The sequence below is a fragment of the Urocitellus parryii genome, chromosome 3 (genome assembly GCF_045843805.1).
Source record: "Urocitellus parryii isolate mUroPar1 chromosome 3, mUroPar1.hap1, whole genome shotgun sequence".
Taxonomy (NCBI): Eukaryota; Metazoa; Chordata; class Mammalia; order Rodentia; family Sciuridae; genus Urocitellus; species Urocitellus parryii.
In genome coordinates this window covers 117,692,621-117,718,293 of record NC_135533.1, presented here as the reverse complement: position 1 = coordinate 117,718,293, position 25,673 = coordinate 117,692,621, and the positions used below count along the sequence as shown (strand labels likewise).

The window sequence follows — 25,673 nt, the reverse complement described above, 5'->3', positions numbered from 1 at the left end:
AAGGAAAGAGAAGGGAAATTGCATGGAAATGGAAGGAGACCCTCATGGTTATACAAAATTACATACAAGAGGAAGTGAGGGGAAAGGGGAAAAAACAAGGGGGAGAAATGAATTACAGTAGATGGGGTAGAGAGAGAAGATGGAAGGGGAGGGGATGGGGGATAGTAGAGGATAAGAAAGGCAGCAGAATACAACAGACACTATTATAGCAATATGTAAAACAGTGGGCGTGTACCCGATGTGATGCTGCAATCTGTATATGGGGTAAAAATGGGAGTTCATAACCCACTTGAATCAAAGTGTGAAATATGATATGTCAAGAACTATGTAATGTTTTGAACAAACAACAATACAAATTAAAGAAAAAAAAGAACATTAAAATTTTTTTAAAAAATTAGCGCACAGAGAATGAAACTAGTCCTCTATGACTCACCATAACAAAAATCAACTCAAAAAGGTTCAAAGCCTTAAATATAAGACTTGAAATTTTGCAAACTACATTAATGCAATTTACATACAAACTACCAATGCAAACTCCATTTCTCACTTGTAGGTTACATTTGGCAGGCATTCAATGCACACCGCACATTCCCCTGAGTTCTCTTCCTTTCACAATTCCCAGGTGCCATCTTTGAATTCTTCCCAGAATTCTTTGCATCTCAGTGATGCCTCTATAGAGCACAAAAATGGATTATGCATTTGTAGATTTTCTCTGTCAACCTACACTTGCACTTCCTTCCTGCCTTCAATAGCATCTGCTGATAGCAAGAGTGGGCTCTTCTAACTCTACCTTGAAGATTAAAGAGGAACAGTCATTTGTAATTTGTGTTCAGTTAATCTTTGAACACCGGGAAGGAGAGCTGGATTATAAATCAGATGACCAGATAATAGGGGAAAAGTGTAAAATACTGAAAAAAGAAGGGTGCTACCACATCTGCATTTGAATATTGACTCCATCACTTAGTATTTGTGAATTGCGTCAATTATATAACTTTGCTGTAATTTGATTTTTGATTTGTAATAAAAAGGTTAAAATATCCATCTCATAAAAAAAACACAACTACCTGAAAAAGAAATCAAGAAAGCAATACCATTTGCAACATCTATAAAAATATCTAAGGCCAGGTGCAGTGGTACACACCTGTAATCCCAGAGGCTCAGGAGGCTGAGGCAAGAGGATTTTGAGTTCAAAGCCAGCCTCAGCAAAAGCAAGGTGCTAAGCAATTCAGTGAGACCCGGTCTCTAAATAAAATACAAAAAAAGGATTGGGGATATGTCTTAGTGGTCGAATGCCCCTGAGTTCAATCCCTGGAACAATCAATCAATCAATTTAGGTATAAATTTAACCAAGAAAGTGAAAGATCTCTCCAATGAAAATCATGAAATGTCAATGAGGGAAATTATAGAGCACATAGAAAAATGGTAATGCGTCACACATTCATGGACTAGAAGAATTAATATTGGTAAAATGCCCATACTACTCAAAGTGATCTACAAATTCAATTCATTCTATATCAGTATATCAATGACATTCTTCACACAAATAGAAAAAAATTTTAAATTCCATGAGTATTACAAAGGCTTTGGTAACCAAAGAATTCTAAGCAAAAAGAACAAAGCTGGAGACATCACAATATATGACTTCAAAAGATACTACAAAGTTACAGTAACTCAAAGAGTGTGGTGCTGCCATAAAAGCAACACATAGACCAATGGAATAGAAGATAAAACCTAGAAATTACTCCAAATTTTTACAATAAACTGATTTTTGAAAAAGGAACCAATAGTACACATTGGATAGAGAATAGTTTCTTCAATAAATGGTGGAGAGAAAACTAGATATCCACACACAGAGAATGAAACTAGTTCTCTATGTCTCACCATAACAAAAATCAACTCAAAATGGTTCAAAGTCTCAAATATAAGACTTGAAATTTTGCAACAACTCTAATGAAAAAAATAGAAATACTTCAAAGCACTGGTATGGGCAAAGATTTTTTATATGATCTAAAAGCACCAGAAACAATAAGCAAGTTAGATAAATGGGATTATATCAAGGAAAAAATAAATGGTGTGAAGAGACAATCTGCAGAAAAGAAAAAAATATTTGCAAACTTCTTAACCAACAAGGGGTTAATATCTAAGTATATACAATATCTGAATATATATTTCTCAAAAAAAGACAAATAGCTCAAAAGTATATGAAAAATGCTGAATGTCAATAATCTTTGAGAAAATTAAGAACAAAACCACAATTATATACCATCTCACCCAAATTAGATTGGCTAGCATTAAAATTAAAAAAAAATACAAGATGTTTAAGATGAGAAGAAAGGGGAACTCTTATACACTGTTAGTTTCAATGTGAAGCAATACAGCCATTATGGAAGACAGTATGGTAATTTCTCAAAAAAATTAATAATATAACTACCATGCGAGTTAGCCAATCCCAAAAAACCAAATGCCGAATGTTTTCTCTGATTTAAGGATGCTGATTCATAATGGGCAGGGGGAGGAGGTTATGGGAGGATTAAATGAACTTTAGATAGGGCAAAGGGGAAAAGGGGAGGGAGAGGTAGGGAATGGGGAATGGGGGTAGGAGAGGTGGTGGAATGAGATGGACATAATTACCATAAGTACATATATGAAGACACAAATGGTGTGACTCTACCTTGTGTACAACCAGAGATATGAAAAATTGTGCTCTATATCTGTAATATGAATTATAATGCATTCTGCTGTCATATGTAACAAATTAAAATTTTAAAATTGAAAAAAAATAACTACCAGGTGATCCAGAAATTCTACTGCTGTGTATACATCCAAATGAAAGGAAATCAGTAGTTTAAAGATATTTGCAGGGCTGGGAATGTGGCTCAAGTGGTAGCGCGCTCGCCTGGCATGCATGCGTCCCGGGTTGGATCCTCAGCACCACATACAAAGATGTTGTGTCTGCCAAAAACTAAGAAATAAATATTAAAATTCTCTCTCTCTTCCTCCCTCTCTTTAAAAAAAAAAAAGATATTTGCACTCCCATGTTTATTGCAGCACTATCCCCAATAGCAAAGATATTGAGTAAACTTAAGTATCCAAGAATGGATGAATGGATAAAACACGAGGTACAGGGCTGAGATTGTAGTTCAGTGGGCTTAGTGATAGAGCACTCACCTAGCACGTGTAAGGTAATAGGTTCAATCCTCAGCACCACATAAAAGTAAATAAATAAAATAAAGATATTGTGTCCATCAAAAAAATGACATATATACATAATGGAATATTATCCAACTATAAAAAGACTAACATTCTGTCATTTGCAATAACCTGGATGAACCAGGAAGACATCAGGTTAAGCACAGTAAGCTAGGAATGGAATGACAAATACCAAATTTTCTTACTAATATGTGGAAGCTAAATAAGTTGATGTCATAGAAGTAGAGTGTAGAAGAGTGGTTACCAAAAACTTGCAAGGGTAGAGTGGTAGGAGGGTAGACAGAGACTGGTGATTAAGTACAAAAAATGCAGAAAGATAGGAAGGATAAGTTTTAGTATCCTATAGCACAGGAGAGTAATCATATTCAACAATAATTTATTGTATTTTTCAAATAAAGGTTTTTAAATTTTTGCAGCTCAAAGAAATAATACATGTTTTAAATGATGCCTATAATAATTATGCTATTACACATTATAAAAATATATCAAAATATCAGTGTGCCCCATAAACAGATAGAATTATTATATGTCAATTAAAATTTTTAAACCCAAATTATCTTATTAATAATGTCTTGATTTTTATTTCTATTTTACAGTTCCATGAAGTCTTTAGATTGGTGGTTTTGAAATTATATTATCATGGTAAAATATATGTGACATAAAATTTGCTATTTGAACTATTTTAAGGGTGCAATTCAAGGATATTAACTACATTCACATTGATCATAAAATATTTCTCACTATAAAGAGGAACTATGATGTTAAAGTTATAGAATTTTATTTTGCTAAAAAGGACAAGACTGGAACAACTGTCAACATCTGAATAGATCAACAGATTAGGTAATAGTTTGTATCAAAGTTAGGGTTCTGATTTGAAAATTCCCAGTGTAGTTCTCTAAAAGAAGATCAATGTTTTCAGTAAATGCAAACTGAAATACTTAGGAATTAAAACAGAGTATGCCTAAAACTTATTCTCAATTTATTTATGTTATTTATTTATGTTATTGGAGGTTGAGAATAAATAAACAAATGACCTTTTTTTCAATGTGGACTGTAGTGGTCTCTGAAAACTGCTTCAACTTAAGTCCTCATAGTGATGCATTTAATAAGTAACCAGTGTAAAATCTGTTATCAGAGTATGAAAGTACACAAATCATCATATTAAGATTAATAATTATTAATATTGCTTAAAATCTAATCTTGCAGGCAAGAATGAACTCCTGTTGTGGTTTCTTTGTAGCTCACCATAGACCTTGCACAATAAAATACACTTGTAGGCGCACGTGCACACACACACACACACACACACACACATTGCCTGCACCATACACAACATTCCATTTCTCCCCCACCACAAGGAACCCTCCACTCTAGGATGTGTATCCCTCAGAGACTCCTCTGGCTGCTGTCATTCTGCCTTAGTACCTGTTGCTGCTCTTCAGACCCATAAAGAAGTATATGCGACAGAGAAAAACTAAAAGATTAATAATTCAACCTACTTACAGAGCAAGCACCAAGCTCCCTGACACCTACAGGCTCCTCTGCTTCCCTCTGCTTCTTCTAACATCTTTGTTCTGTAGATTACTTAAATGGCCCCTCTATAAAATGACTTTCAATTCCACCCAGGAGGGACCATGCCATTTTCTGAATGTGAACAACATGATTCCTACACTCATCCACACACTTTTATTCAGCTTGTATTTTTTTATATTTATATGTATTATCATAAGAGACTATTGTGTGTATTGAATTCTTATCTCCTTAGCTATGTGATAAATTCACATTGCTCAGGAATCTTTGTTACCCTAACACTGAGTTCAATAATATGTACTAAATACTAGAAGATGCCCACATTTAACTAGTAAAAAAGGTGGGAGTTCTAATCTAAGCAATTTATTGCAACATTGATTTAACTTGAGTAATAGTGAGGGTCAGCATTTTCTCTCATGAATATTGGGATACATATTTAAATTGTAAACTTAATGAGATTATCTCTTTAGTTACTGATACATGAAGAGCAAAGGAATTATTCTTTCTTTGTTTTTTTATTTTTTTAATGTATTGGTTCTTTTCCTTGTTTTTTTTTTTTTTTACAAGTGCTACTGAATCCTCAAGTCTCTTCTTTATTTTCTGAGAATAACTCTGAGGAATGTAACTTTAAAAAGAAGTCTTAAATTATTTTAACATTTATTTGTGGCATCAGTTTTATAGCAGTTATCTTAGATAAAATAGGATAAATTTTAAAAGTCAGCATAATAATATAAAATACTTTTCTTCTGGTTCATGTGTGATAATCAAGGTTGAAAATGGGAATGTAAACCTGGCCTAACTCTGAGAAAGAATAAGTTTATTGTCAATAAAAGTCAGAATGGTCAAAAAGAAAGCAAAAATCCCTTTGGAGGCCTTAGTGCCTTACTGACAGGAATACGTTGCACACAAACACAGTAGTGAGAACTGGAAATGGAAAAACTGATACATCCTTAATATCCCCACAGACCTGGATAGTTCACAGAGTGACCAGTCTGTCCTTAGCATGAAAATGTCCACGGATCTGCAGAATTTTTCACCACCCTGATTTGAGTCAGTTTCCTACCACTGGGCTCACTCAGTCCTTGCTTATTTCCAAATGTGCTGAACTTCAGTTTCCCAAGAATGCTGAGCTATGAACTCACCGTTCCCCTTTTTGTTACAAAAGCCTCAGTTCTGCTTTACCCCAATAAAACATTTGTTCAATTTCCAAATTGAACTTGTATCTTTCATTTCCATTTAACTTCATTTGTGATTTTGTTTCAAATCATGTAGCATCAAAGGCAACAGACAAGAAAAGCCCTCTTCTTTATTGCTAGGTAGCAGTGTTACTTGAATCAGACATTTTGTTCTTTCTGTATAAAACTTTTTTCATATTTTTCTTGAGAGGGTATAAACTTTGGAGACATTCATGATTCAAAAATCTAGTAGTCTATAAATACAGGGAGTCTAAACCTCACTCTTTTCCTAATTAATTCTCTGTAGAGCGATCTAAGGGAATTGGGTCTGCCCCATAAAAAGTTATCAAAAGTCTATAACTCCCACTCTTTAATCTTAGCACTCTGGTCCCATCAGGCAAACTATTGAGGCTAAAATAATTCCCGAAGGCACTGAACTCACAGAGATTCTCACAGCCACAAAGATGAAGAGTGACAAGACAGAGAGGTAGATCTGGAGTCTCTTCCCTCCAAATCGCTTCTTGAGATATTCCGGCATGGTCATCACCTGCAGAGATAAACATCAACAGGAATTCATCTTCAGACCTATTGCATTCAGATTGTTCAACACTCAGTAAGCACCTATGGGCAGTTAAATACTGCACATTGTGCCTGGGAATACAGAGATAAGAAAGGCCCCTTTCCTTGGTAAGATGACAAAACCAGAATGAATACAGGCTCTGGTAGCAGACCATCTTGGGTGATCCTCCAGCCCCAACATTTACTGGATGTTATGATCTCTGACAAATGACAATATTTTTGAATCTCTATTTTCTCATCTGTAAAGGGTTTAATTAAGTACCTACAAGAACACCAAATGCCTGGTAGACCCTCAATTCAACAAGTAATTTTTATTTTTACCATATAAAGTTGCAATCCATTAAAAACAATATTACTTGCAAATAATGAATAATTATGATTATACAATGCACAAATAATTGAAATAATTGCAAATTTGCACTTGGGTATTTATTTTTAGGGATTTTTTAATCATAGAGAATACCATAAAATTGCTATTTAGAGAAATACTTGTGGTTTTCATTACTGAAATACAAGATTAAATATATAATCTCTTATCACATCAGTGGTATCACCTAAAGGCAGAATTTATAATTAAAAGGGAAGCAGGACTAAAAACCTGGCCAAAGAAAGAGTGAAGAAAAAGTGTGTAGGATGTATGCATGTGTGTAGCAACTGCTTGCTTAAGATATTAGCATGGATAAAAGAGAGCCAGGTGCTGTGTATCTGGCAATGGGGAAAAGGGCTCAGGAGTATTTCAGAAATCTTCAAGGCTGCCCCGTCCATCACAGGCCCAGAAGCTTAGGAGGACAGAATGTTTTAGGGACTAGACCTGGTGTCATCTCCATGGGTTTGTTACACCAGGGCCACCTCAGTAATCTGCTCCACACAGCCCGCTACATTGCTTTGCTGTCATATCAGTGGCTTAATTAGAACCAACACAGTTCATGCTGCCACTACAAGGAAGCAAACATTGGGTCTTGGTGGCAACCATATGGTGCTAATTCTGCAGGCATACAGAGTACAAGGACTATAGAGTAATGGGGACAGATTTCAAAGGAAAATCTGGGAAGCCGGGAAAAGTTTGGCCACAAGGATAGAGACACCAGAGTCTCCACTGGGACTATGACGGGTGGAGCCACACCAGTACGCTAGAACTGTAAAGAGAACAGCAAAATGTAATGCCATCCTAGAAATGCTGTAGAAACTCAACTCCGATCCCTAAGATACCTTATGGACAACAGAACCTAGCAAAATCACAGCAGCAGGGTTGTCCAAGTTCTCCTGAGGTCAATTTAGAGACTAAGTATTAATGTTTGACCTGCTGGATTTTATATTGCTGGGACCTGTGATTTCTTTCCTTTGGCCAATTTCTACCCTTTGGAATTTGAATACTTATCTTATCCCAGTCCCACTTTGTATCTTGGAAGTAAATGACTGTTTTATTTTACAAGCTTGCACTGGAAGAAGTTTGCCTTGAGTCTCAGATGAGACTTTGGACTTGCACTTTGAAGATGATGCTGGAATGAGTTGTCTTGGGGGCTATTCCCGTGGAATGAATGTACTTCACATTGTAAGACAGACAAAAACTTTGAGGGCTAGGGAGAGAAGTCTATGGTGTGATTATGATTTATCTCTCAAAGGTTCATGTGCTAGAAATTTTGTCCCCAATGTGGTAGTGTTAAAGTAGTAGAATCTTTAAGAGGTAGAACCTAGTAGATTGAAAATATGTTAAAGTTCCACTCTCATGAATGGATTAATTGATTTATCCTCATAAATGGATTGGGTTACTTCTTGAAGGAGTGAGTTGTTACAAAGCAAGCTCACCCCACAAGCTTAGTCCCTTCTGCTTGCAATCATTTCCATTTCTTCCTCTCCACCATGTTGTGACACATCAGAGATCTTCATTAGAGCCAAGCAGATGCCATCACCAAACTCTTGAACCCTAAGAATTGTTAACTAAATAAATTTCTTTTCTTTATAAAGTACCTAGCCTGAGGAATTTTGTTAAACAACACAAAATGAACCAAGATGGAATCCTAAAGGCACAAAACTCACCCATGTCCAAGAGAACGCATTGTTCTCCTCATCATCTACTATGTGGCTTCCCTCTGGAAAATATACCTGCTCCGTTAATGGTGTCCTCATGCATTCAGGTCCTTCAAGCTTCAAGCTTCAGAATTGTCCTTATGCTTCTCTAATAAACAACCTCTGCATAACTCTTATCTACAATCGCACCTGTCACCCCTACCCCCAAAGCAGTTTCCCTTCCTTTCTCCTTCCTTCCTACAGCCTCTGAAGCAGGTTTAAATATCTTCCTTTCGTGAATCCCCTCCTCAATTTTATTGTCAATTCAGATGTCCACTTAGTTGTGTGAACAGAAATTCTTAAAACATGAATCTGATCATGACCCTTGAATGCCTGAAACCTACATGGCCCATTTCTAGGAAGACACAGGGCACAGTTTTTAAGTCTAGAATACATATCAGCCTTTCACAATGGAATACCACCTACACCTTTAGACTGATCTCCATCTCCCACCACCCTCCCACATATACTCTATTTTAACCAAAAATTAACCTCACCTACAAATACTCCAAGCTTAGGAATTTTTAGCTTCCACGTATTGTTTTCTCTGACCATTCATGATCTGATTTTTCTACCTATAAAAGTTACTCTTATCCCTAAGTCTCAGGTCAGGTCACTTCTGAGAAGCTTTCCTTAAAGCACATGGGTGACCCCAGCTTCAGGACTCCTATACCAGGCTGACTTCTACCATGGTGGTCATTAGGCAGGGCCACTAAGGTTTCTTACTTGGTTGCAGTTGCATTCTACACTGGGAGCCCTGCTAGGCAAGGAATTTGGTTTTTGTCACCTGTGTGTTCTTAGCAGTAGACTGCCCAATTCATGATTGAAAAGAAACAATGAATAAAAGAATGTCTAAAAATACACCTGAGAGATTTACCTTGAACACGGGAGGATACTCACCCCTCCCTTGATGTAGATGGGGACAAAGATCCACCCTAGAACCAATACCATATACATGGCCTACAAGAAACAAAGAGTAAAGTTAAAAAGGCTTGACTTATGTAACTTATTTTCATGATTTCTGAGTCTGAAAAAAAAAGTTTGCTTAGATCCTGTCTCATTCAAATAATTATGATCCTCAGTAAACTGGGTGTTCCTTTCCTGTGTCTGTTTGGCTCAGAAGTTTCTTTTCTAAGGCTGAGAATGTGAAGATGAGTGGTGAAAAAAAAAAGAGAGAGAGAGAGAGAATAAGAGATCTGAGCCCAGATTGACTACTAGAAGATCATACACTTTTTGCCAAAATTTCTTATTCTTGCAAAATTATACATAATATATACATAATATATATTATGAGTGCATGCCTGTTTCTTTAACTGGAATGTAAGCCTTACAAAAAGGGATCATTGTTTTACAATATTTTTGTTCTTCGCATCCAGCTCGGGGCTTCATACATAGTGTCTAGAAAAGAGAGAAAAAAGTGACAGGGAAATTGTGGTGGTCAATAATAAGAAAGGAATTTGGAGATAGAAGAATATTCCTAGTGACTTTGACATTTTTCTATATGTATAATACTGATTGCAATATAATATAGCATTATATGCAATGTTCACAAAGAGTTTTTGCATATATAATTTATGCCACTCTCACAAATAGGTAAGGCAGGTATGATAAGCACAGTTATTCCTGTCTTACTGAGGTGAGAAGTGAGTATCATAGAGATTAGCAATGCCTAAGGTCACAGACTAATATTGGAAAACCTGAGTTATCTGCAGCCTAATAATCACACCCAGTTGGACGTAGGTCACTCTGAACAGGACTCCAGAGGCAGAGTCCACAGCACTATCAAAACAAAACTCTGTCCACAAAGTGTATCCGGATACTGGGTACATAATAGAGTCCCTGATATTACTAAAATAAAATTAGGGGCAGAATATTCAATAAGAGAGGGGCAAAGGCATTTGTGATGACTTAAGGTCACTTTCTGAGGCCATCAAGGGATGATCTGTTTTAACTTTCACTAGGATACAACTTTCTTCAACACAAGCACCTTTCTCTGGCCAATATGTAGGCACAAGTATATGTAAATACGAGAAAGGATAAAAGAACAAGAACAACAAAAACAAACTCAGTTCACTCAAGAAGTATTTATAGCACATTTACCACATATCCCAGCCATGGGATAGATGTAGGGTGGTGTGAGTGGAAGAGAGGACATTGTCTCTGTCTTTAAAGAACTTAGAGTCTGATTAAGAGGACATGGCTTATACCAGTGCAGCAACAATAGAACCATTCACAAAAGGAACTCAATCACAAAGACTTATAGATTCTGTCTACTGTCTTTCAAATCATTTGCCTCTCACTCTACTATTACTGCCTCCATCTAACCCCACTTGGACCATTTGTAATCATCCTTCTGGCATCTATGCCAAGAAGCTCCCTTGACATGTACGAATACTACCCATCTCCTATGAGGGATGTGCCCCTATGAGATCCCTCAATACACTGTCAATTCTTCTCTCCTAACACTTTCTACACTGTAGTGAGTGCATGTCTGTTTCTTCAACTGGAATGTAAGCCTTACAAAAAGGGATCATTGTTTTACAATATTTTTGTTCTTCACATCCAGCTCGGGGCTTCATACATAGTGTCTAGAAAAAAAGAGAGAAAAAAGTGACAGGGAAATTGCGGTGGTCAAGTGAAAGAAGGGATCCAATCATATAGAAATGACACGTGTGGTGGGAAGAGCTGCTTGACAAACATCTCAAAGGTGAGTGATAATGTGACTGGAATTCCCTTGGCAGAATGGGATTACAGAGGTGCTAAAAGTTAAATAAAACTTAAGGAGAGGAAAATTAAAACTTTTTCAAAACCAGAGAGAAGTACAATTTCTACAGACTCCCTGAAAAACCTGGGGTTTGGGTTTGATTAAAATATCTTGATAGGGGTTTGATTTAAAGAAAAAAAGCCAACGATGTCACTTACATTCCATTCATCTACTACAACAGCAATTCCTGAAGCTGCTGCTGACCCAGCCAGGCCCACAAAGTGGTCACTGCCAATGTTACTGGCAAAGAGAGAGGCACCCATCTGGAATGCAAGAGAACAGGGTAAGGTTGGGATGAAAAGATCCAAATCAGACTTCTTAAAAACAGATAGCTGTTGACATGTTTCTATCACTACTCCTTAGAGCAGGGGGTCAGCAATCTATGTTCCACAGGCACCATTTTTTGTATGACCCATAAATTGAAGAATTTTTTTTTCATTTTTGAGTGGTTAAAATAGTTAAAATAAAAAGAAATTTTTGCGAAAAGTGGAATAGGAAACTTAAGTTTCAGTGCCCATATATAATTTTATCAGAACGCCACCATGCTTACTGGTTTACACATTCCCCTTGGGCGCTTTTATGCTAAAATAGCAAATTTATATGAAATCAATATATAACCCATAAACAATAAAATACTTAAAATATGGCCTTTTTCAGAATAGCTTTTTTACTCCTGCCTGAAGGGATCATTAATCCATCTACTTAAAAGCTCTAAGTTGAAGATGCCCTTGGTTAAGAACTGCCAGACTTCCTGTCAATTCTTGCCTCTTGAATCAGCAACAAGGACCACAAAGTTTATTAGAAGGGAATTCCTCTCTATCCTTCCAGCCCCACATCCTTCTTTTTATACATCTATCTTTCCTTGGAATTATCTGCTGTTTTTAAGATTGACAGATGAAGAGAAATCCTCTGAGTGAGCATAGATTAACAGCCGTCAGATCCAAACAAAATGTATGTTCCCAACTTTTCAGACCTCTGTAAAATCACTTCTTCTATTCAGATATTCGGGATCAGAGAAGTGATTGAGCTGATTTATGATTAGGTAGTTGATTGAGATTTGAATGTTTCCTAAAACAATACTAAGAAGGCAATGTCTGATTGGACACCCCAAATAAAAACTGATTTTCAGCTTATAAATGATCTGTTTTGTTAATCCTGGGCAGGTCATTTCCCAATCTCTATTTCCTTTCATACTGTTTACATGAGTAAGCATATCTGTGAAAAATAATTCACTGAGCACTTGCTTACAACCAGTTCTGACACTCTCCAAGTTCGTAGGGAAAGATAAAGCCTCTGCTGAAATGGAAATCTGACTAAGGGGACGGGGGTCACATCAAAATGCAGAAAGAGTACCCAAAAGGTCAAGAGTCAAAGATGCATCACTATTGATACCATCACAGGGAACACAATCCACTATTAATAAGTGCATAGACATAAGGAGTAGGCAAGAGTGGATTAAACTGGGAGTAAGATAAGAATTGAAAGAGGAGAGGCTAATTCAGACAGGAAGAACATCATTAGCTCAGGATTGGGAGAAATGTAGGAATGTGTGGAACCAGTAAGAATGCAAGGCAGAAGATTTTTGATGAGGATCAGGGGTAAAGCACATGAGATAAAACTGAATTGGGGGTCCTTAAACTCCAGACTAAACCCATTCACATAAATGATGACACTATCTTCTTGCGCACAACCATGAGGCCAGAGATCTAAGAAAACAGCCAAAACACATCAGAAATGATCAATATTACTACTGTTTTCTTTATTCGATCTTAAACACAAATACAGGAAATTTATCTCCATGAAACTCTGCCCCACTTACCGGCCACCAGGACATATCTCGACCAGCCAGGAAAAAGCCTCCAACAGTTCCTCGGTTGGTCTTCAGCATCGCCTGAGCAGAAAAGAAGACATATGAAGGTAAAAGAACTGCAGAAGCACAAAAGACCCCAGAGATCCTCTTCTGGCCAGGGTGCTGACAACAGTGTTTTCAGCGTTCCTGCAGAGAAAAACAGTTCCATGGAACAGTTCCCTGTTAAAACAAAAATTTTTGGAGGACCTCAAAATATAGATTCATAAAGAGAATTGAGATGACTTTAGTAATTCATATTTCTCAACTCTATCCCAGCTGCTCTGTTTAATTTCATTTATGAAAACAATATGAGGTATTATTCCAACTGTGATTGAAAGGAAATTTGCAGCCTTAATCTCATTCCTAAAACAAAAGCATAAATGTACAGTAATTATTAAGTGTCCAACTCACTAAGCCAGAAAACGAAAAACATCAAATAATTATGATATAATAAAAATAACATCTTTGTTCATTATGCTAAATGTTGGAGATGCTAAACAAAATAAGTCTGAAATTCCAAGTGCTGATTGTTCAAATTACAGAGTTGCTAAGAAAAAAAAAATTTAGTAAAAGCATTATTTATGTCACACATCACATGCAAGAAGAATGATCCAAATAGAAAGAAATGACATTTGTGAAAACTGTTAATATTATCTCAGTTTTTTATGCCATACTCTCCTACCCTGAAACATTTTCCCCCAACCCTCGTGCCCAAACTGAAGCCCATTGGGATCCCACATACCCACAGCCCAACAGCCATCACCACAATGAAATAGACAACAATGACAGAGATATCCGCAGCATTTTGGATGCGCCCTGACAATGCAGGCAGTTCTGGATTTTCAGCCTTGGTAGTGGGGCTTAATGTGCTGCTGGCCATGGCTCCAGGCGATGCTGTCCTTATCCCAAAGATAGCCCCTTTCTTTATATAAGCACTGAGTTAATGATCAGCCTCAGCAGGTGGAGCAAGATATCAGAGTGAATTCCTGGGCATGGGGACCTTTAAACCTCTCCTTTGAATCCAGGCTGGGACCTTGGTCTTGTAGTGATCAGTGCTAGCCTAGGTAGTGACAGACCCAGGCTGATTTTCTCTTAAAATTGGGAGCCATTTCACCACAAAGCCATAGAAAGATAATTTCGGCTTTACTATAAATTACTGCAAATTTTAACTAGTTTAGAATGCCTGCCCATGCCTTCAACTCACCCATTCCTGGCTCTCTCTGACCAGATAACGGCCCTCTCTGAAACTTTAGTGATGCCTCACAAATCTTGGCCTTCCCTGGCCAGATAACAACCCTCTCTGAGGCTCTAATGACCTTCATAAATTCTGATGCTGGAGCCAGCAAAAATATAAACTAGCCTTTGTGTTATGCTCCTCAGAGTTTTATTATCTGTAACTCCACTTTGTATAACTTTCTGGGCTATAAAGCTGGGCTGCAAGAAAGCTGAGGGGCTATCTTGTTCCCGAAGTTTTGGGTGGGAGAGGCAGCCTAGCCAGTCGAAATAATAAGCTTGCTTTAATTTGATTTTAATTGGAGTCAGTGGTCTTTTCTTTGTGTCCTGGTCTAACAGAAGGAGGAATAGAAGTTCATTGGATTAGACAAAAGGGAATGAAGGGAAGAAAGGGATGGGAATAGAAAACACAATAGAATGAATGACTTTCCTATGTTCATATATGAGTATATAACCAGTGAAATTCCACATCATGTACAAGCACAAGAATGGGATCCTAATTAGAAAAGTTATACTCCATATATGTTTAATATATCAAAATATATATTATTGCCATGTATATCTAAAAAGAAGAAATAAAAAATAAATAAGTTTAAAATAAAGAAAGGGGGAAAATAATAAAGGTCTGGGAGCCGAGTGTGGTAGTGCAGGCCTATAATTCCAGCAGCTCAGGGGCTGAGGCAGGAAGATAACAAGCTCAAAGTCAGCTTCAGCAACTTAGCAAGGCCCTAAGCAATTTAACAAGACCCTGTCTCTAAATAAACAATAAAAAAGGGCTGGGGATGTGGGTCTGTGGTTAAGTGGCCCTGAGTTCAATTCCCAGTACAAAAAAAAAAAAAAAAAACTTATTTTGGACCATTTTGCAAAAGGAGGACATTGTTCCCAGGACACTGTATCTGTTTTTCACTCCACTCAGGGGAGGCTCTGGAATCTGCCAACTTTGAATTCTCTAGTTTTGGATTTTGTGGAGGGAAGTGGTTAGAAAAGAAGCCTGTAGTATTTGGATTTTGAAAAGAATGGAGACAAGTGAGGAGGCTGTTTAAAAGACTTTCTGCAGGTGAAAGTGTGTGCTTTTCTGTTGGTGTTTTTTTCTGGATACCTCACAAACCCTTGAATTGAACTTAGCTAACTAAGTTCAGTAATTAGAATAAATAACATTTAATGAGTGTTGTCTTTGGGTGGGTTCCCACCTTATCTAAGCAACTAACCCTCCCCCTCCAAAGTGATTGTCACTCCATTCCTTCAGCTCTGGAAAAAAAAAATTGGGGCTGAGAAATAGCAAATGACTTGCCTCAGATAACACAGCTTTCCAGCACAGAGCTGGGATGGTGCACAAGAAAGCCTTTGCAAGGCAGCATGGCTTGGATTGTTTGTTGAAAAATGCAGATTCCCAGTTCCATGCTTCTCATGCCTGACTTGGTCTATCCCAGGTGGGGCCCAGGAATCCATATTTTTCACAAGTTCCTGTGTGATTATAACGTGCACCCTTAATATCAACCCTTATAAGGAAACAGAACCATGCAAGCAGGCCAGTCTCCATGATTTGATATGCCCACTTCATGAGTGTCAACTGATGATGTTTGGAAATTTTGCTTGTGACAATTAGAAAAACATTAAAGGATAGGCTTTGCACAGCTGATGCTCCCTAACTGAGATACTGGTTGATGACTGGCATTTTCCAAAGGAACCAGCAAGAGGTTTGGTTACCAATGTTGTCTTAGTTGGAGCCCAGACATGTAATCAAAAGCAACTGGTCAGAATGGATCCATTTGTTCGTTGGTTGGTTGGTTGGTTGGTTGGTTGGTTGTACCAGGGATTGAACCCAGGAACTCATAACCACTGAGCAACATCCCCAATCCTTTTTATTCTTCTCTTTTGATACAGTGTCTACCTAATTTGCTGAGGCTAGTTTTGAACTTGCAATCCTCAGCCTACAGAGCCAGGGATTACAGGCATGTGCCACTACACCTGGATTGGATCCATTTTTTTCTGTGAACATCACCCTTACTCCACACTGAAGCAAGACAGACTTTCTAATTAACTCAGCCTTTCTGTCACAAAGCTAACTGAGAACATACATTTCATGTCATTTGTAAGGAGGCATAAAAATGGTTTTTTTTAACCAAAAAAAACTAAAATCAACATGCTATAGCAATACAGCCACTTCAATGTTATAGCAGCACAATTCACAATAGCTAAATTAAGAAATCAACCCTGATGCCTGTCAATAGATAATTGGATCAAGAAAATGTGGCATATATACCCAATGGAGTTTTACTCATCCATAAGGACGAATGAAATTATAGCATTTGCTAGTAAATGGATAGAAATGGAGACTATCAAGATTAGTGAAATAAGTCAGATCCAGAAAATCAAGAATTGAATGTTTTATCTCATATGTAGAAGCTAGAGAAAAAAATGGAAAAGAAGTCAGTTGGGGAGAAAATTGGATATCATAAAGATATAAGGAAGATCAGTGGAGCAGAAAAAGGAGACTAAAGGGAGGGAGGAAGGAAGAGAAAGAGGAAGAAATGTGGAATGAATTTAACAAAATCATGTTATATATAAATATACCAAAGAGAATTTCATCTTTATTTATATGTAGAAATTATCAATCAAAAAATAAATAAATAAAGGAGTGAACAGAGGATCAGTAGAGGAAGGAGAATAGGGAGAAGGAGGAGGGAAGGAAAAGGGGGAATGGGAATTGAAATCAAATTCCTTGAATGCAGGAATTTGTCTAAATGAACCCAAATACTATGTATAATTTTAATGCTCTAATAAAAAAATGCAAGGATAAAGAGGAAAGAAAAGAATGCTAAAGAAAGGAACTATACAAAAAAATTTAAATATGGAAAACAGATGATAATTAAAATGATGAAATACAATGGAAAGTAAAATAATTCTTGAGGACTTGTTTTTAATGTAAGATTAATTATAATCCAAATAGGTAATAACATTTTTTCATCTTTTTAATAAAGACATAACTACAATAAAAGAAACTCAATTAAAATCCAATCACTTTAACACTAAAAATTTAACAATGCTGAACATGGCAAATGAAGCTAGGAATGTTTCTCATGCTGGAAACATGAGAAACATGAGCTGGATTCAGCTTCCAGGATGGATTGGAAGGGCTCAGAGTCAGAGAGAGGGCCTGGAGCCTTCTAATGCATTCCTGTCTCCTGCGGCCCAACTGAGATCTGAGCTAGTGACCTCAGGAAACACTTTTCCATTACTGTAACAAAATGCTGCATAAAAACAACTTAAAAAGAGGAAAATTTTATTGTAGCATTTTGTCTCATAGTTTCAGAAGTTTCAGTCCATGGTTTCTTTGTTCTCTTGCTCAGGAGTCTGGTAGAAGTTAAATTTAAGATGTTCAAAACATCCATCTTGCTAGGTGCTTAAGAAAATTACTCTGATTGGAGAACTATTTGAGGGAGCAGGAACTCTACTGATGTATTCAGTGGGGAACTAGACTAAATTTTTAAGTATAGTTAATAAAACTTATGAACATCTATATCTTTTACAACTATTTAAAATAGTTTTAAATAGATACCTAGATAGTAGTCATTCAAAAATATGGCTGGGTCTGACCCAGGTAGTGTTTGGGAAGTAAGGACTTTGGAATCAAGGTGCAGAAGAGGATCTCATCAGAATGGCTCAACTTCCCTGAGCCTCAGTTTTCTTATCGGAAAAACAAAAACAAGAACACCCTGCCCCCATTGTGACCTTGATCTGACCTATGTCTGGCTTTCCACTTGTTACTGCTCCACACTGTGGTCACACACTCAGGCCTTCTTGAATCTCCATCTCTCTCATTAACGCCTAAGAACTATGTACTTTGTATTCCTTCTTCCTAGAACATGCTTCCCCAGATCTGGCCCGGGGTTGGATGCTCGTCCTCAGTTTAATAGAAAGCAGGTCAGATCCTGTTATGGTTCATTCTTTCACTCCCTGTAGTTTGATTGGAGTGTTCCCTATATTTTTATTGGAGTGTTAAAAGCATTTTCACCTCAAACAATTCCTGATAAGGGAAGACTGATTTGTATTATTTTTTGTTTGTTTCCTAGAATATCTTATAGCCCCTCCTTTCCTGCAAGATTATCTTCTTTCCTCTTTAGTTGATTTTTTTAATGAAACATTTTCATTCCCAGCCCTTTCATTTCTTTGTGGTTCCTACAGGGGTTCTATTTAATATGAGAGATACCATTCTGATGTGAATCTATAGCAGCCTAACTTGATAATGTACAAAACATTCCTCCCATACAGCTCCCACACCATTCCCCCTCAGTTACTGATGTCACAATGTTACATGTATACGCATTGTGTGTTCAGTAACACAGGTTACTGAAATTGGGAATTTTGCTAAATTGATCTTTTAAATCATGTGGAAAACAAGAGTAACCCTTGCTTAAATAATTGTCATGAATTTGCCTTTACCAAAAAGATCTTTCTGTCTTCAGCTCTGTTTTAGTCCATTTTTTCATTGCTATAAGAACAATTAGAGGAGGAAAAGTTTAATTGAGGGCTCATGATTTCAGAGGTCTCAGTCCATAGATGTTTGACTCTATTGCTCTGGGCCCAAAGTAAGGCAGAATATCTTGGTGAAAGGATGTGGCAGAAGAAAGTGGTTCAAGACTTCACACCAGGAAGCAGAGAGAAGGCTGTGCTCAACAAGGACAAAATTTGTATCCCCAAAGGCAAGGCCTCAAGAGTCCACCTCCTCCAGCCACATCCTACCTGCCACAAAGTTAATCCCTATTGGGATTAATTCACTGATTAAGTTAAGGCTTTTATAAACCAATCATTTCATCTGTAAACCTTATTTTTTCTCACACATGAACTTTTGGTGGACAAACTCTAAACCAAAATAAACTCTGAGTTCTTGTCTAAGGTCCTTCACTTCAATCTGAAGGACTCCCCTCATGTAGGGCATGTCCTAGCATTGACCAATTCCTTCGGCTTATTTTGTGCTATAGTTCTATGTGTGTATGTCCCTCTGAAATTCCTGTGGAAACTTCAATAGCACTGCAACAGTATTGAGAGGTGGGGCTGCAGGAGGTACTTTTAGGACATAATGAGATGTGCACCCTTAGAATACAGTGTTGGTCTATACTGCCAAGGCCCTGGTTCAATTCCAGCACCACAAACACACACACACATACACACACACACACACACACACACACACACTCACTCACACACACTACATTTATTAACCTGGATGTGATGGCATACACCTGTAATCCTAGCTACTCAAGTTACTCAGGAAGGAGGATTACATGTTTGAGGCTGTTCTGAGCAACTTAGTAAGACCCTGACTCAAAGTAGGAGAATCTGTGGATAGAGTTCAGTGGTAGAGTGCTCGTGTAGCATGCATGAAGCCCTACATTCAATAGTCCACTGCCACAAAAAAGGGAGAAAGAGAAAAGGCTTGAGATAGTGAATTCAACACTTCCCCCTCTTCCACAATGTGAGAACACAGCCACAGGGTGCCATGTTAGAAGGAGAAAGCCAGCCCTCCCCATACACTGAATATCCTAGAGCCTTGACCTTGACTTTATAGTCTTCAGAAGTCAATTTCTGTTATTAATAAATTACTCAGTCCAAAGCATTTTGTTATAGCAACACTAAGGAACTAAGGCATCTGGAAACACGTGTATTTCTCCTTCCTTTGGGACAGATACTTTCCTGACCATAGATTCTTGGCTGACAGGTTTTTCTCTTTTATCACTTTGAATATATCATCCCCCTGCCTTCTGGGTTCCAGGGCTTCTGATGAGAAATATGATGAGGACCTTATCGGGAAATTATGATGAAAAGTCCCTCCCTCTCAGTCCTATAAATATTATATTTCCAGTGTCTTAGGGAACAGAGCACACCAGTTACTCCAAATTATCAGAAAAAAAATGTCTTGAGTATATATATATATATATATATATATATATATATATAGAGAGAGAGAGAGAGAGAGAGAGATAGAGAGAGAGAGAGAGAGAGAGGCCTTTAAACCCTAAAAGTTATTACAGATTTTCAGACTCAAAATGAAAAGACCATTGAAGTATCCTACTATAAGGGTCTGGCGAAACGTCGGAGAAAGAGACCACAAGAGACTGTCTTATGCAAAAGCAGAAGGGAGGGTTTATTTGGAGACCAGCATGCTAGGGCCCAGAGCTCTCTATAGCAAAGAGAGATGGAGCCCTGAGAACAGCTTGAGCAGAGCTTATATACTTTTCTTGGAGAGGGCAGGGAGGGAAGTTCATTGACAGGTCAGGGCGAGTGAGCAGTTTGCCTGCAACCGAGTGAGGGAGTGTATCCTGCAGTTTGGCAGTTTGGAACAGCACATTCTGGGAACAAGATTAGCAAACAGTTCACAGTTGGGGACAACACATCCTGGGAACAAGATTTCAACAGTGTTTTGTTAAGCATATAGAAAAACAGAGTGACAAGTACCTATTTTATTAACCTTTCATTTTTCATTTCTTCTTCTGGCTACTTTTAATCATAAAAGTGATCATTGGGGGGTATCACATTCTGTGTCTGCTAGTGGGGTATATTGTTGTCTGATTACTATAAGTTTGACTTGTCCAATTTGGGATTGGAGAAAGGAAACTACACGATTGAGCAAACAGGGTCCTAGAGTTAGCAACAATATAAGAATTATTAGAGGACTGGCCAGGGCTGATAAAAGTGTAGTTAACCAGGGGGACTGTGTGAACCAAGACTCATATCACCCTTTTTGGGCCTCTCTCTCTCGCTGATGCTCTTTAAGGCATCTTTTTAATTTACTCATAGATTTTTTTTTTTATAACTCCAGTATGGTCGGCATAAAAATAACATTCTTCCCTTAATGCAGCACAAAGGTTTTCTTCTCTCAAGAAGAGGAGGTCCAACCCTTGCCTGTTCTGTAAAACAACTTCAGAGAGAGAGGTTAAAGATTCCTGCAAAGTTGTGATGGAGGTTTCTAATATTTTTAAGTTTTGGTCCATTGTTGTTTCTAATTGGGTCATTTGTTGTGTCCTATGGACCAGGGCAGTGGTCCCTGTGCCCACCCCTGCAGCAATTCCCATTCCTAATAAGATGGCTAAAGTGAGGGATACAGGTTCCCGGCGGAACCGGGTTGTATGCCCCCCTATTTGATCTTTAAATGAACCTGCGTCATGATAGAGCACTCTGGGAAACATCTGCACCATTACATAATTAATCACATCTGTTGACTATTTTATGAAAACATAAATAATGTTTAAGTATATAGAATTATACTGTTGTAGGGACGGACAAGGCAAGGCACCTAAGATAGCACTGAAGACAGGGAAACAGTCCTATTTGGTTGTAACCTTCTGTTGTAATCAATTAATCCCTTGAACCCCAAGTTTAGGTAGTTTCAGAATTTTGTACTCAACAAGTAATGGAAGGGACTCAGAAGTTCACAGTCTGCAGAAGTTCACAAAAAGCAGTTTTTGTTTCTGTTTTTTTTTTTTTTCTCTGTTCTGGGCAAGTTAACTTTTCAAGGACACCTGGGAGGGGGAGAATTTTTTTTTCCCTTGCCAGCTGTTACCATGGAGCCCAGTTGATAACTTTTTTTATCTTAGAAATGTAGCCATCTCTGTGAAGTCCCAGCTCAAGGCCAGAGGCCTTGTTCACATATTTTGTGAAAAACTAGTAAGGGGGTGTCTAGCTTAGGAGTGCTGATTTTTCCAGCCAGTGGCCAAGTAGAACAGGGCAACATGAAAAGAGGAGGTTTATCTATACTGAACTCTTTTATAGGGACTCTTTTGCTGAAGTCCTAAAGTCAGCCATAGTGAAGACTTCTGGAGAAGGTCAGTTAAGACTTTTCTGTGGACCTGGTACAGAGGGGGAGGACGGGGAAGGCGGTGCTGAGAGCAGCTCCGTGGATCTGAGAATGAGGAAGGAGAGATGTAAAAGAATAATGGGAAAGGGGTTTGGGATTTTCCTAGCAACAAAAACTTGAGTAGTAGAACAGGTAGAACAGATGGGAAGACTGGAGTGAGTATCCCAAAAAGCCTGTGAGGGACTTTAAATTTTTAGTAACCTGTTTTTAGTAATGATAAAGTAATTTTAAAGGCCATTTTCATTATATCTTGGATAGGGGTCTGAGGGCTCTCCTCAGCTGGTTTGAGCTTTGGGTTAGCTGGTAAGAGGACCTGGTGGGACCCGGTGTGGGCACTGACAGGAGAAGAGAGGAGTGAATGGGTGGAGAGATACCTCAGTACCTGTTACTTCAGTAAGGGGGCAATGGTCTGAGAACTGGCGGAGGTTTGGGTTCCATCAGGTAGCCCCTGTATGTTTACATCCTTATGACTTGCAGAAGAAGTTGGTTTTTCCCCCACACAGCGGTGACTGTTTGTGGCTTTGATAGTCTGCCGAGCAAACATAGTAATCTAGGTTAGCCAACCTGCATCTGGCTCTCGTGTCCCTACATCCATAATGTTTGTTTCTATTATCTATGGTACGGAAGGGATTTAATGGAATTTTAGTGGGATCCTCTTCATCAGGGATACCCAATAGAAAAGACCTATAGCCAATTGACAAATGTCTGGGTGGAGAGATGGCCATTAGGTCCCTAAGGGGGCTGTATGTGAGATAGACCATACTTCCTGTCCAGTAGGATTTATGATCAGCCATTGTTACTGAACGGGCTGATGAGGGTTAGGACTACTGGTGGTCAAGGGGAGAAACTATAGCCCTATCCACTCGGCGCAATTTGAGAGGGTTACCAGTCTTTTCCAATTTCCAGCCAGAGTCTGGATAGGGCACAGGCTTGAGATGAGAGGCATGGATCCAGGAAGTGATTCCATCTACCTTTACCACTGTAGGTGTTATAAGTAGCACCTGGTATGGTCCTTTCCAGCGGGGTTCTAGGGATGACACCTGATGTCGTCTTACGTAGACAAAGTCTCCTACTTGATATCAGTGTGGAGTCCCTTCGTCCCCAGGTTGGTAGGTAGTGGCCAGCTGTTTCCATAGGTATCTCTGGGTTCTTTCAAGAGCTTTAAGTCTGTCAAGCAAGGGGGTGTGGAAGGGATTGTTAGGTCTTAGAGTTGGGGTTAGGTCCCTTACTGGAGGAGGGGCACCATAGAGAATTTCATAGGGGGTGAGGTTACACAAAGAAACAGAGGGAGTAATTTTTTTTGTACAAAACAGTGCATAAGGCAGGAGCATAGTCCAATCTTTTATGCCGGTCTCCAAGCTTAATTTCGTCAAGGTCTCTTTAATGGTTTTATTCATTCTTTTTATCTGTCCTGAGCTCTGGGGTCTATAAGTGCAATGTAACCTCCAATTAATCCCCAGGGTCCTGGTTAACCCCTGACTTACCTGGGCCACGAATGCCAGTCCATTATCAGACCTTATTACCTTAGGCAGGCCGTATCTCGGAAAAATATCTTCTAGGATCTTCTTGACTACTATTTGCGCCGTTTCTTTTTTGTGGGGAAGGCTTCAATCCATCCTTAAAATGTATCTACAAAGATTAGGAGATATTTAAGTCCATACCTTGCTGGCTTAATTTTAGTAAAGTCCACTTCCCAAAATTGTCCTGGTCTGGTTCCTCGAAGGCGCCTTCCTACAGGAAGCTTGGAGGGGTAAGCATTAACCAATTGATAGACCCAACAGGCTTTTGTTACCCGTTCAGCTATTTCCTTTCACTGTGAGCCGGTTACTGGAAAACTCTGTTCTTGATCCTTCAGGAATGCCTGCAATTTCTTTGAACCAAGGTGAGTGAGTTGATGTACATTTTTAACGTAGTGTAGGGCTTTCTGAAATTGCAGGCTGGGCTCAGTAAAGTCGAGGAGTTCAGTGTCAGTGTCCTTATGTTCCCCCGGTGTGGAAAGTGTTAACATGGTTACTCCGTTTAGGGCTGCCAATTTAGCTTCTTCATTTGCCCTCTTGTTAGATGGGGGTGGTATCTGCACAACGGTTTGTTTTCTGGGCTCAGTGAGCCATTGTTTATCGCCCCTAAGGGAATAGCCCAGGAAGATTACTTCTTGCTGGCAAATTTGGGCCTTTTTGGCAGAAGTTCAGATAATAGTGCTTGGGTCCCAGACTCACAGTTTTCCTTGGTATTGGCTGTCAGTAGCAGGTCATCCACATATTGAAGCAGGGTGACTTCGGGGTGCGTAGTTCTGAAGTTGTTGAGCTCTCTGTGGAGGGCTTCATCAAAGAGAGTGGGGGAGTTTTTTAGTTGACCAGACATTCTGGTTTCTGGGTTTACCCACTCGAAAGCAAACAGCAACTGACTATCTTTATGCAGAGGCAAGCAAAAGAAAGCATCTTTTAAGTCCAGGACAGTGTACCATTTTTGCTCAGGGTTCAGGGTGCTAAGCAGATTGTACGGATTAGGTACTGTGGAGTGAATGTCCTACACTCTGTTGTTGGTTTCTCTTAGGTCTTGAATGGGGCGATAGTCCCCAGTTGTTAGCCTTTTTACTGGTAGCAGGGGAATGTTCCAGGCTGATTGACAGGGCCTTAGGACCCTTAAGGCCAGATATTTCTGAATATGGGGCCTTATCCCATTTTTAGCTTCTTTGCTCAGAGGATATTGTTTAATATTAATTGGGGAGGCTGAGGTTTTTAACTCCACTGTTATTGGAGGTTGTTTTATGGCTAGGCCTAATTTAGCAGTTTCTGCCCAGGCATCTGGGTAATCTGTTATCCATTTCTGGAATAGCTTGCCTGTTTGATCAGTCTTGGGGGGTGTGAAGAGTTGATGTTCATCTTTTACTGACATAGTTAAAGCCATGACTATAGAAGTTTTTACTGAAGGATTTAGAAATTTCATTTGGGGGCCTTCAGGGTTAAAAGTTATTCTGGCCCGGAGTTTGGTGAGCAGATCTTTGCCCATCAATGGGACTGGGCATTCTGAGATCATTAGGAAGGAGTGATGGACTTTTTTTTTTCCCCCAGGTCCATGGTCCTCCTAGTTGTCCAAGCCTGATATTTACTGCCGTTAGCCCCTTGAATTAGAGACCTTTTAGTTGATAGAGGGCTCAATGGGGCCTTAAGGGATGAGTATATTGCCCCTGAATCCTTTTCAAAGTTTACTTTTTTTAGTCATCCTCCAGAGTTAAAATGGCTGGCTGGCGTGGCTGTTTCTTTCTAGGGCATTCTTTGGCCTAGTGTCCTTTTTCTCTACAGTAGACATATTGATCTGAGGCCAGAGGTGGCTTTTGGCATGGACCCAGGTATCCCTTTCTGTCTCCCTGTTTCTTAACTTTTGGCCTATTTGTTGTTGTGACGAGGACCT

At 38.7% G+C, this 25,673-nt stretch overlaps 1 protein-coding gene across 2 annotated transcripts in view; it reads right to left on the bottom strand.

Annotated features, from left to right (window-relative positions):
- The window catches only part of LOC113177524 (solute carrier family 5 member 4-like), a 58,391-nt gene extending 44,310 nt beyond the window's left edge, over window positions 1-14,081 (bottom strand). The window contains exons 1-5 of one of the 2 annotated variants that reach the window (XM_026382073.1): window positions 13,917-14,081; window positions 13,145-13,216; window positions 11,484-11,588; window positions 9,462-9,521; window positions 6,358-6,462 (exon numbers count right to left, since the gene is read on the bottom strand). In XM_026382073.1, the coding sequence (XP_026237858.1) occupies window positions 6,358-6,462; window positions 9,462-9,521; window positions 11,484-11,588; window positions 13,145-13,216; window positions 13,917-14,054 (480 nt within the window). In that variant the 5' untranslated portion in view covers window positions 14,055-14,081. The remainder of the gene's footprint in view (window positions 1-6,357; window positions 6,463-9,461; window positions 9,522-11,483; window positions 11,589-13,144; window positions 13,217-13,916) is intronic. The other variant, XM_026382072.1, reaches the window with a different exon arrangement.
- Between the last annotated feature and the right edge of the window lie 11,592 nt (window positions 14,082-25,673).